The 11,843-nt window shown below is 39.9% G+C and overlaps 1 protein-coding gene across 1 annotated transcript in view; it reads right to left on the bottom strand.

Moving 5' to 3' along the window:
* EPG5 (ectopic P-granules autophagy protein 5 homolog (C. elegans)) overlaps positions 1-11,843 on the bottom strand; it is a 149,680-nt gene that overhangs the window by 29,290 nt on the left and 108,547 nt on the right. Inside the window, exons 29-33 of the mRNA XM_011978099.1 lie at positions 10,422-10,564; positions 8,379-8,535; positions 5,222-5,416; positions 2,917-3,130; positions 753-901 (exon numbers count right to left, since the gene is read on the bottom strand). Coding sequence (XP_011833489.1) covers positions 753-901; positions 2,917-3,130; positions 5,222-5,416; positions 8,379-8,535; positions 10,422-10,564 — 858 coding nt within the window. The remainder of the gene's footprint in view (positions 1-752; positions 902-2,916; positions 3,131-5,221; positions 5,417-8,378; positions 8,536-10,421; positions 10,565-11,843) is intronic.

Below are 11,843 nucleotides of genomic sequence, written 5' to 3'. Positions count from 1 at the left end.
TAAATCCATGGGTTTCTTTTTTTTTTTTTTTTTTTTTTTTTTGAGGTGTGGTTGTTTGTTTTTTTTTTTTTTTTTTTTTTTTTTTGAGGTGGAGTCTCGCTCTGTCACCTAGACTGGAGTGCAGGGGCATGATCTTGGCTCAACACAACCTCTGCCTCCTGGGTTCAAGCGATTCTCCTGCCTCAGCCTCCTGACCATGCCCAGCTCATTTTTGTATTCTTTAGCAGAGACACGGTTTCACCATGTTTCTCAGGCTGGTCTTGAATCCTTGGCCTCAAGTGATCCTCCCACCTTGGCCTCCCAAAGTGCTGGGGTTACAGGCATGAGCCACCACACCCGGCCAACAATGGGTTTCAATCAAACCTTTTCTAAAGCAGTGGAACCATTATTTCAAATAAATTCTCATGCAAACCCATATCAAACAGAATGGATAAAACCGAGAACTCCATGGGACACCGCATCATAGAAACCCGAGCAGTGGTCTCAGGGTGGAGGCCAATGGGCTAGGGTGGGCAGGAAAGGTCTACAGGGGAGTGCCTGCCCTTGTCTCAGACACATGGGCAAGAATTAGACTCAGGGGAATGGAGTGAGCCACCTGGACAAAGGGGACATGAGGGAAGCAAAGCACTTAACAAGAAAAACACATGGCTCTTAAAAATAACGCACAAAAGTTTTCCAACTGTTTAAAAAATAAATAGCAAGAGAAATAAAAAAGAAATGCACAAACACGTCAGAGACCAAAAGCTACACACCTGCTTGTCTGACAAGAGAGCATCGGAAGAGCTGGGAAGCACGGCGCCCTCGGCGGACGCTGCCCCCTGCTGGCAGCTGGGGGCGCAGCAGCCCAGGGCTCTCAGAGTCGCTTTCCAACACTCGGGGCTCAGCAGCTGCTCCGCGGAGCCTGCCAGCAGGGACAGGAAGAGCAAGTCAGCGGCTTTCCCAAAAGAAATGTTTTAACTTGTAACAAAGAATACCAGTACCTTACAAAGTAATAGAAATTAAACCAAAATCCAAAACAAACTCACAGGGGTATCTGGAGTGAGGAGGCCCAAGTAAAGAGAACCTAAGAGAAGAACTGGCTGCCCGCACATAGGGTTTTCCTGGTTCCTGGTGACGCTGCTGGGAGTAAGCGCTGCTGAAGCTACACTCAGAGGGGTGGGAGACCTGACCCTCCGACCCTGGCGGCTGGGGAATGGTGCCAGTGCCCCTCTCCTGGCTGAGGGACCACAGCTATCTATGAGTGTGACAGAAACAACAGTGACAGGACAATGGAGACTACGTGCTGAAGGCAACTCAGGGCGTGGGCTCTCCGGAAGGGGTCTCCTACCAGCCCCCAAATTCCCCAAAACCAAGACTCAGAGGCAGCATGGAAGAGCTGGGCAAGTCCAGCAGCCCGTATTCTGAACTAGTTCCAATTCTGGTACTTAATAATTTCGCATCCCACAGGACAGGAGTAATATCTCCTAAAGTACTTTCCATCCAGAGTGAACATGAGAATCAAGTAAGATAACAGGTTCACGGAGCAGGTCTGAGGAGAATGATGGTGAGACCAGCTGCATTATGTCCAGTGTGAGGTACCTGGGGGACAGTGACCAGTCTGTGCCCAGTGGCCACTGGGGTCTGGATCTTAGGACAGCGCCCCGAAATTAAGCTAGCACTGTAGAAATCACACATGCCTAGAAGACGGCAGTGACATCAGGGAAAACAATGGGCTCATCCAGAGGGAATGAATGCAGTAGAAGAGCAAAGGATGCTCCCAAGGCAACATCAACATGGTAGCCAGGGAGGAGAAAGAAACCAGGAGGCAGCAGCTCATGACATCTGAGAGGTATCGTATTGTTATTCTTAAGTCCGAATTACTTATCTTGGTAAGAATAAATTTCCTACTAAATTCAAGTCAATAGTGGTCTAGTATAAATGGTTTACAATCTCTTTAAAAGATTTCAGGGAAAAATCCACAACACACACTATATCAAACTTTAAAAGCTTAGAGCAAAAATTAGCTATGCACATATTCATTGAAATTTGTAGAAATGAATTTCCCTTCCAACATTCTCCACCCACCCTGCAACCTGCCTCTGTAGGAAACAATGAAAGCTTGAAGTGTTCTGAAAATGAGAGACTACACATTTCAGGGCCCTTTGGGTAACCCAATACACTGGATCATTAACTTATCCATCAAACAATTTCTATTATGTAACACAAAAATTTGGTATAAAGCAAAATTTCTTTTTCTACTACAAATATAAATGGTATGAAGTTTGCATGAAAAAAGTAAATACTATCTCATTTATCAAATTTTAATAAAATTACTGCCTAGTAAAACTCCAAAAATAAAAAAGCCTACCCTATTTATTTCTCCTCTAAGCTCTAAAACTGCCATGGAAAATTGTAAGAAGAGGACAACAGAAGTGGCAGGAATGTGGAGATTGTAATGCTGCTCTTTCCCTTAGTAAATATAAATAAAGTCTATCATTATATATGGATAAAATTAATTTGCAAAAAACAAGAGTAAAAAAATTAGAAAGGAAAAACTCCCAAAATGTCATAAGGCACAAGCTCCCTGCTTTGCCAGATCTGTCAACTGCAGAGTAACCTGGTCCTTCCCCACCCCACTTCAAGACAGCTGAAAAGTCAAGGCAAAGAAGTAGTTACATGACTGTGGACTCCACCAAATTCTAGGTGCTGCCTTGCCCAAATTAGAGCCCATTCTCACCTTTAGAACAATAACTGGCCATATTTACAGTAACAATTTTTTGGGCCTTGTTCATCAAGCCCTTTAGATGACAATCAGTGATTCTAAACTCCTATACTGGTATTACTTTCATACCTTTGAATGACATCTGCAAAATGAAAAAATGTGATATTGAATATTCACTAAGATCTAGTTAGTTACAATTAAATGAAGACACTTACTTTGCATCAGCAGCCTGAGAATGTCACTGTACTGGTCAGGAAACTGGTAGAGAAGAAGATAAGTCCAGTGCTTACAGAAAAGATTAAATGGCATCAAAATATCCTCATCTGGTTCAAGGCCCCAGGCAGTAAGTGCCAAGTGAATGGACTCCAGAAGCCTGGTACGATCAGACAGAGGAGGTTTAGTGGTGCTTAACCATTGTTTAAGATCGAACTAAAAAGAAAAAGAAACAAAAAGTCATTTTATTTACACTAGAAAAATAGTTTAAGAGGAGAGAAATCTGTGTAAATTTAGTTTAAAGGCCAAAAATTACCCAGCATTTTATAAAAATTGAAACTAAAATGTATAAACAGGTACATAAAAGATTCAACCAGAGGAAGCTAATTGCAAAATAAATAAATAAATAATAAAAAAAGAAGTACATAAAAGAATACAAAAAGTTCATTAATTGAGCCAGGTGCGGTGGCTCACACCTATAATCCCAGCACTTTGGGAGGCTGAGGCAGGCAGATCACCTGATATCAGGAGATCAAGACCAGCCTGACCAACATGGAGAAACCTCGTCTCTACCAAAAACACAAAATTAGCCAGGCATGGTGGTGCATGCCTGTAATCCTGGCTATTCAGGAGGCTAAGACAGGAGAATTGCTTGAACCTGGGAAGCGGAGGTTGCAGTGAGCCGAGATCGCGCCATTGCACTCCAGCCTGGGCAACAAAAGCAAAACTCCGTCTCAAAAAAAAAAAAAAAAAAGTAGTTCACTAATTGGTGCCATTATGCATCTATTTCTATGTTACTATCTAGAATCTCAGAGGCAGTTTTCTTAGCTCTGTGTGCTTTTCTTGCAATTTAAAAATCTTACTGATGATTCATTATTGGCTTATAATTTTATACTGTTCCTCAGAGACTCATATATTTCTGTCTTATAATAAGTTTCCTCTCCAAGACCTGGATCAGAACTTCGTAGCTCTCCTTCACTGGTGACAATGCCACAAATGAGCAGCCACTTTATGAAACTGTCTCAATTTAACAGCCTTGTTTCTGGGTCTGCATCAGTTACCTGTCTCAGTTAATAAAATTCAGACTGTTGATATTCCCTTCCCAAATCCCAAACTATAAAACATGTTCTCCTCCATTATAGGCTGAGATCAATCTCTAGGCCCTAAAATTGTCAAGGTTTTTTGTCTTTTTTTTTTCACAACAGATCTCACTCCATCACCCAGGCTGGAGTGCAGTGGTGCAGTCACCGCTCACTGCAGCCTCAACCTCCAGGGCATAAGCAATTCTCCCACCTCAGCCTCCCAAGTAGCTGGGAGTACCACTAACTTGGGTTTTTTGTTTTTGTTTTTGTTTTTTTTGTAGAGACAGGGTCTCTGTTTTGGCAAGACTGGTCTCAAACTCCTACACTCAAGCAATCTTCATGCCTTGGCCTCCCAAAGTGCTGGGATTACACACATGAGCCACCGTACCTGACCAAAACTGCCAAGGTTTTGTTGATTCATAGATGTAAGAGAAATACAAGTGGAGGTAAAGTAGTTAAGACTCTGAAATTCTCAACTGGTTAAGTAAACTCATTACCTAGGTCTAAAAGTTAATATTCTAATGTTATATATTAATATGAAATCTAATAATATTAACAGAGTTAATATTCAGAATGCGATCAAAGGCAATTTGCTTAGATCCAGCTTATTCTAGATATGAGACTAATCAAACTTTTGTCAAACACAATTTAGGCATAAATTCAAGATAAATTTTAAAAAAGAATATACTAAACTAATATGAATATTTTCAAAACTATATTAAGTTTTACAAAGGGATGGGAATTAGGTCCTCTTTACACTAAGTGGAATAAGACTACCCTATACAACAGGGGTCCCCAAGCCCCACCTCCTGTCAGATGAGCCATGGCATTAGATCCTCATAGAAGCACGAACTCTATTGTGACCTGTGCATGTGAAGGATATAGGTTGCACGCTCCATCTAATGCCTGATGATCTGAGGTGGAACCGTTTCATCCCAAAACCATCCCCCCTACTCCAGTCCCTGGAAAAACTGTATTCCATAAAATAGGTCCCTGGTGCCAAAAAGGTTGGAGACCACTGCTATATAACACAACCAACGCTCCACCCCGCTAAGAAGCAGCTGTGGGGTCAGACTGCTTGAAGCTTATGCAAACTGTGAAAAAGGCCTCTCAGCCTCTGCTGTACCTGGAAACAAAACTTAGAGGTCCTTTTATTTCTGTGGAGTAGGAAGCGACAATCATTGCTATGTTTCAACAATATGGTGAGGATGGAATTACATCTTACCTTGGTTAGCAGCATGAAAATCATATCACTGTTGTCCTCACTTAGAAACTTGACCACTTTCTCATACAGCTGTATGAACTCTGCGGGCGCAGCATTGGGAGTAAAGAAAGGAGACAGCAGGGAGCAGAGCCTGCTGTTCTTCAGAATGGTCTCAAGTACTTTTCTGCACTCTGATGTAGTGCCACTGATAAACACCTTGGAAAAATAAAAAGGAAAAATGTCACCAGATTCTTCCCTTACAACCTTTATTTAAGCAAGCAAATTTTTAAGGGGCACCAAATAAGGTGAATTGAATTTTTTTCTAAATGAAAGTCTGAAACAATCAAAAGACAGCTAAAATCAACATAGATAAGCCTATTGCTTCCAATGTCGGTAATATTAGAAATTCTGAAGAATCCATAAATCTGATTTGGACAAGCCACATATAGAAAATGCTGAGTTAGGGCGGGTGCAGTGGCTCATGCCTGTAATCCCAACACTTTGGGAGGCTGAGGCGGGTGGATCACCTGAGGGCAGGAGCTCCAGACCAGCCTGACCAACATAGTGAAACCCCATCTCTACTAAAACTACAAAAATTAGCCAGGTGTGGTGGTGGGCACCTGTAATCCCAGCTACTTGGGGGGCTGAGGCAGGAGAATTGCTTGAACCTGGGAGGTGGTGGTTGCAGTGAGCTGACATCGTGCCATCACACTCCAGCCTGGGCGACTCCAGAGCCAGACTCCATCTCAATAAAAAATAAAATAAAATAAATAAAATAAAATAAAATAAAATAAAATAAAATAAAATAAAATGAGTTAACCGTACTACAAGATTTTTAAGAGATTAAAATATTGCGGTACTTTGAATCCACAAACGTGCAATGTCCCCAACGTGGTGCTGCATTACGTCAGGAAAACAAAACTTCCAGGTTATAGATTTTATTGAGAGGTGTATTTAATACCTCTCAAAACCAACTTTCATAATAATATATAATCAAGATGACATCATCTTGTTTTAACTTGGTTCTAATATTAAAAAGTACTAGAATATAAGCAAAAATTGAAACAATTTCACCGGCAGGAAGGCTTTCATATGGTTGACCAAAGGCAAAAATAATAAAAGAAGAAGACTGATAGGCTCGAATATATTAAAATTTTAACTTCTATAAGATAAAAAATAATCATAAAATTAAAGAAAAAAATGACAAACTAAAAAAATGTATTTATAACACATTCCAGATGCCAGGTTAATAGTGTGAGGAGCTCTTTCAAAGCAATCAAAAAACAAGAAACTCCAACAGAAAATGTACAAAGGACCATAATCAGCAATTCACAAAAGTATATATAAATGGCCAATAAACATATGAAAAGGCATATAACTTAACAATTACTTAAAGAAGAACAAATTAAAATAATAATGAAATACCACTCCCTTATCAGATTAGCAAAACTTAAAAAGAAGGAGAATTCCTAATGTTGGTTATGGTACGAAGAATAACAAACTCAAACAGTGCAATGATAGCATAAATAGGTGCAAACTTCCCAGGGAAGGCAGTGTAACTATATCAAGTATGATGTAAAACGTCAAATATACAATGTGTATCAAATTCCTTTGACACAGCAATCATACTTCTAAGAAATTATCCTAAAGAAAATAGTCTGACAAGTTCACAAAGACATACAAGAATATTTACCTCAGTCTTATTCTAGCAAAACAATCTACCTAAATATCTGTCCATCAAACACTAGCTCAACACACTGTAATAAATCTGTATCAAGGAACACTACAGACATGCAACGTCATGATATAAGTCTGAATTTATTAACATGAAATAATGTCTAAAAGATGTGTTTAAATGAAAAAAGAGGTTACAAAATAGCATAAGCCCATTTTAAGTGCCTATCTATATCTATATATCTCTATATATGTAGAAATGAAATATCATGTTTACAAATAGAAACACATATACAAGACAAACTATAATGAAATGTTAACTATGCAATCAGTATCTCCAGGTAGGTAGGATTGTAGGAAATTTTTCTTCTTCATACTTTCTATACTGTCTGCATTGCTTATAATAAGCACACATTAATTTTTTTTTCTTGAGATGGAGTTTTGCTCGTTGCCCAGGCTGGAGTGCAACAGCATGATCTTGGCTCACTGCAACCTCCGCCTTCTGGGTTCAAGAGATTCTCCTGCCTCAGTCCCCTGAATAGCTGGGATTATAGGCATGCACCACCACACCCAGTTAATTTTGTATTTTTAGTAGAGGCAGGGTTTCTCCATGTTGGTCAGGCTGGTCTCGAACTCCCAACCTCAGGTGATCTGCCTGCCTCGGCCTCTCAAAGTGCTGGGATTACAAGTGTGAGCCACTGTGCCCGGCCAGCACACATTAATTTTATGATCAGGATAAAAAACTTCCTACAAAAAAATCGATGATAATACCTGTTCAGCATTACTTCCTTATAAACATCCAATAAATAAGTACTCATTCAGTTGAATTTGGGTGACAGTACATGGTTAATTAGTGTTTATATAATTCAAACAAGAGATTTTCCTTTCTTTTATGAAACATTTCATAAATCTGCATGATTACCCTTGCCCTTGTTAAATATCCATCTATGTAATTGTAAGCCAAATAAATAAATAAACAAATAAATGTTGACCAAGGCTAGCAACCAGGACACAGCAGTGGGGAGGTGGGGCAAGCACTGAGTGTTGTCAGAAGCCCTGGGATTCAGTCTCAGCTCCACACTCACCAACTGAATTCTTTAGGCCAGTCACTTAATCTTCTAGAACCTAGTTTTCTCATCTTTAAGATGGGAATCTCAATCACACAGATTCCCCATGAGGATGAAATAAACAAACTGGAAAGTATTTTTATAAACAATGAAGAGCTTTAGTAATGTTATTGTTAAGAACACCAAAGATATATGACAAATTCTGATGTCTCCCTAGACTTTCAAATACGAATAATTTAATCTCCCTTGTATGAGAAGCAAAATTCTATACCAACAGTTCTAATCATATCTTGAGAAGCCTACAACTCCAAGAGGCTTCTGACTTGGGTAAGACTCTGAACCTGTAATGTAAGTCTGAAGTCAATGCTGACTATCTCTAATGAAGACACTGCAGAGACTCATTATCTGATCAAGGCAAAAGGTACAAATAGCCTTACCTGTCCCAAGATCTCAATGCATGAAGTAAAGAACTGCCTTGTTGGGGGATGACGCTGCGTCTCATCGCTGACATAATCCACAATAGTAAAGAAAAGGCTAATGCCAACTTTCTGAATCCCAGGTGTAGGCTGCAACTTGTAGGCATTCACTAAGGCCCTGTGGGAAAATGTGGGTAAGACTGCGGTCTACAGTAAAAGATTCCATACTCACAAGGCCTTCTTTGACACCCTACGTTTCTCAGGCAATATTCTTAAGAATCCTCAGAGCACCCACGAAAATGTCACTTTAAAAATATTTCATGGAGTAAATATATTATCTTCCAATTTTATTGACAACTGATTTTTTCTTTTTCTTTTTCTTTCTTTTTTTTTTTTTTGGAGACAGAGTCTCATGCTGTCGTCCAGGCTGGAATGCAGTGGCGTGATCATGGCTCACTGCAACCTCTGCCTCCTGGGTTCGAGTGATTCTCCTGCGTAGCTGGGATCACAGGCACACGCCACCACACCTGGCTAATTTTTGTATTTTTGTTTTCTTTTATTTATTTTCTTTTATTATTTATTAATTTATTTATTTTTGACTGAGTCTCACTCTGTCGCCCAGGCTGGAGTGCAACGGCACAATCTCAGCTCACTGCAACATCCACTTCCTGGGTTCAAGCAATTCTAACACCTCAGCCTCCCAAGGAGCTGGGATTACAGGAACCCGCCATCATGCCTGGCTAATTTTTTTGTATTTTTGTAGAGATGGGGTTTCGCCATGTTGGCCAGGCTGGTCTTGAACTCCTGACCTCAAGTGATCTGCCCGCCTCAGCCTCCCAAAGTGCTGGGATTACAGGCATGAGCGACTGCACCCAGCCAATTTTGTATTTTTAGTAGAGACGGGGTTTCACCATGTTGGCCAGGCTTGTGTCAAACTCCTGACCTCAAGTGATTCACCCGCTTTGGCCTCCCAAAGTGCTGGGATTACAGGCATGAGCCACTGCATCTGGCCAATTTCCAATACTTAGTAATGATTTCATATTCTCCTAGGGAAAAAAAATCAGCTATAAGGACTAATGAACATTCTCATCCTTATTAAAAATGTTCATAGTTTGCATGTAATTCATAATTTGTTATTTAACTTTTTATATAATCTTTATATAATTTTTTTAAACACAAAACCCTGACTTCTCTACATTTTAAAATCCAAAACACTGACTAAAGTTGAGATAAAGATTTCTGTATAGAATAAGACCCTAGAATAAAGATATCCCTTCCAATTCTCACACCTTTTTGTGTCCCTTTCCCAGTAAAAGAAACATCAACTTCTTGTTTGCCTGGTCTCCTTCTCCTTCCCAGGTGCCCCAGCCCAACACACAAAAGGACTCAGTGCTCCCCTCCATACACCATCCTACTCTACTGAGGGGATCAGCTGCTGGAACTAGAATGTGGAGTCAGTCACCTTAAAGTAAGGGCAGAGTCAAGGCCACCTCCCAAGTCATGTCGTGGTGGCTTTGGAAAGAAAGAGGACAGTAAGAGTAAGCCACAACGAAAGCCAAAAGAAAACCACAATGGTCAAATGCAAGTTCACAACCACACTTGAGAGCCCTGATTCCTCTAAATAATTGTGCTATGAACTTTGTTCAGTCATCTGAGTTGACTGGGTAAATGTGACTTTGATATAAAACATAAGCACTAAATCTCTCCTCAACTTAATTTCAATGCACTGTATCATGTCACAATTCAGGGGTCAGCAAATTTTTTCTATATAGGGCCAGATAGTTAATATTTTCTGCTTTATATCTCTGTTACAACCACTCAATCCTGCTGTTGCAGCATAAAAGCCACAGAAATTATAAATAAATGGGGATGGCTGTGTTCCAATAAAACTTTATTTATAAAAATAAGTAGCAGGCCAGATTTAATTCAAAGGCCATAGTTTGCTGATGTCCGTACTAAATTAATCTGTGGGTGCTACAGGGGTGGTGGTGGTATAGTAGCATGTATGATTACTATTCATGATAACAAAACAGTATTTCAAATTATAATGCCCATAAAACTTACGTGATCAAGTTTTCTGCATGTACAGCAGCTTCCACAATATTAAGTGATGGTGGTTTAGCAGCTTCTGCTTGCAACTGCTTCACTTCTTTCCGTAAAACATGAAGCTGTTGGCTTATGGCTTCATTCTTATGCATGCCTTCAAACTAACAAAAATTAAAGTTATCAAGAGACATTTCCCCCCCATGTTTCTAGAATAGCTATTTTATTACAAACACAATAGGCATATGACAAAGAGAATATTATTACAACTAATATTATAATTTAACTTAAAACTCTCAGTTGAACTTCAAGGTGATCAAAAAACTTTGTCAAAACACTGTTCAAGAATCTCAGGTTTTCAAGGCTGGGCACAGTGGCTCATGCCTGTAAAGAATCTCAGGTTTTCCATGAAGACTCAAGCTTAAATTAAATAGAATTAGTGTCTTATAAAAATACCAAACTTTGTATCTCTTTATATGACTGCCTTATAAACTGATAAGATCTTGAATTAATTTATCAATAGGTCAAAGCCTTTTGTAGGATACTATTTCACTTATGTTTCAACCCCTGAAGCCCTCATCAAAAACAGACTGCATGTCTTCTACCACTGAGGCTTTCCTTGAAGCACAGGAAGCCCTCCTCTGCTGATCATGGCTCCCCAGCCATAGCCCTTCTGTGTGCTCTCAATCCAACACACAAAACACAACTCCAAACATTCGGGCTGCATACACACGTGTGCCTAGCATTAAAAAAAGATGACACAGATGCTGCTCACAAATGTCATTTGGAAAGGAAGAAAATATAATCATAAAACAAACAACAAAATAAGATAATATATGGGGAAATGCCCAAACCAACTGCATGCCAAGGAAACAGCAATTGGCTAATTCCTAAATTCATCAATTAGGTTCCTAGAAGCTGGTCTTTTATGAAATTTTTATTGGTTTTCAGTAAAGGTGTGAAAAGGAGAATTTATTGAGCTTCCTTAAAAAAAAAAAACTAAATTTTTTTCAACTCAAAAGACTATCCTTTTTTAAGATTAGCCTTTCTTATTTGAGAAGCCATCAACAAACCCTTTCTCTGACTGATAGTGACATACATAACTGGTTTGTTTATGCAACTTTAACGTCATTTTTTGGATGTGGATAGAGGCAGAAGAAAAGAGAAGACATCCTGGGCCCAGATTGCAACACAAACACAGAACTGACATGACAGCTGTGGGGGATGTGGGACAGAGAGACAGGAAGGAGGAGCCCAGCCAGGGTTGCAGGGTGCAGTAAACTCAGACTGGGGAGCTGAGAGAGCCCTCTTAGGGAGGCTTTGAAATGCAGGCCAGGGGCCAGGCGCAGTGGCTCACGCCTGTAATCCCAGCACTTTGGGAGGCTGAGGCGGGCGGATCACAAGGTCAGGAGATCGAGACCACGGTGAAACCCTGTCTCTACT

This window comes from Mandrillus leucophaeus, unplaced genomic scaffold (assembly GCF_000951045.1).
Source record: "Mandrillus leucophaeus isolate KB7577 unplaced genomic scaffold, Mleu.le_1.0 Scaffold189, whole genome shotgun sequence".
Lineage (NCBI taxonomy): Eukaryota > Metazoa > Chordata > Mammalia > Primates > Cercopithecidae > Mandrillus > Mandrillus leucophaeus.
This window is presented reverse-complemented; position numbering and strand designations above follow the sequence as displayed.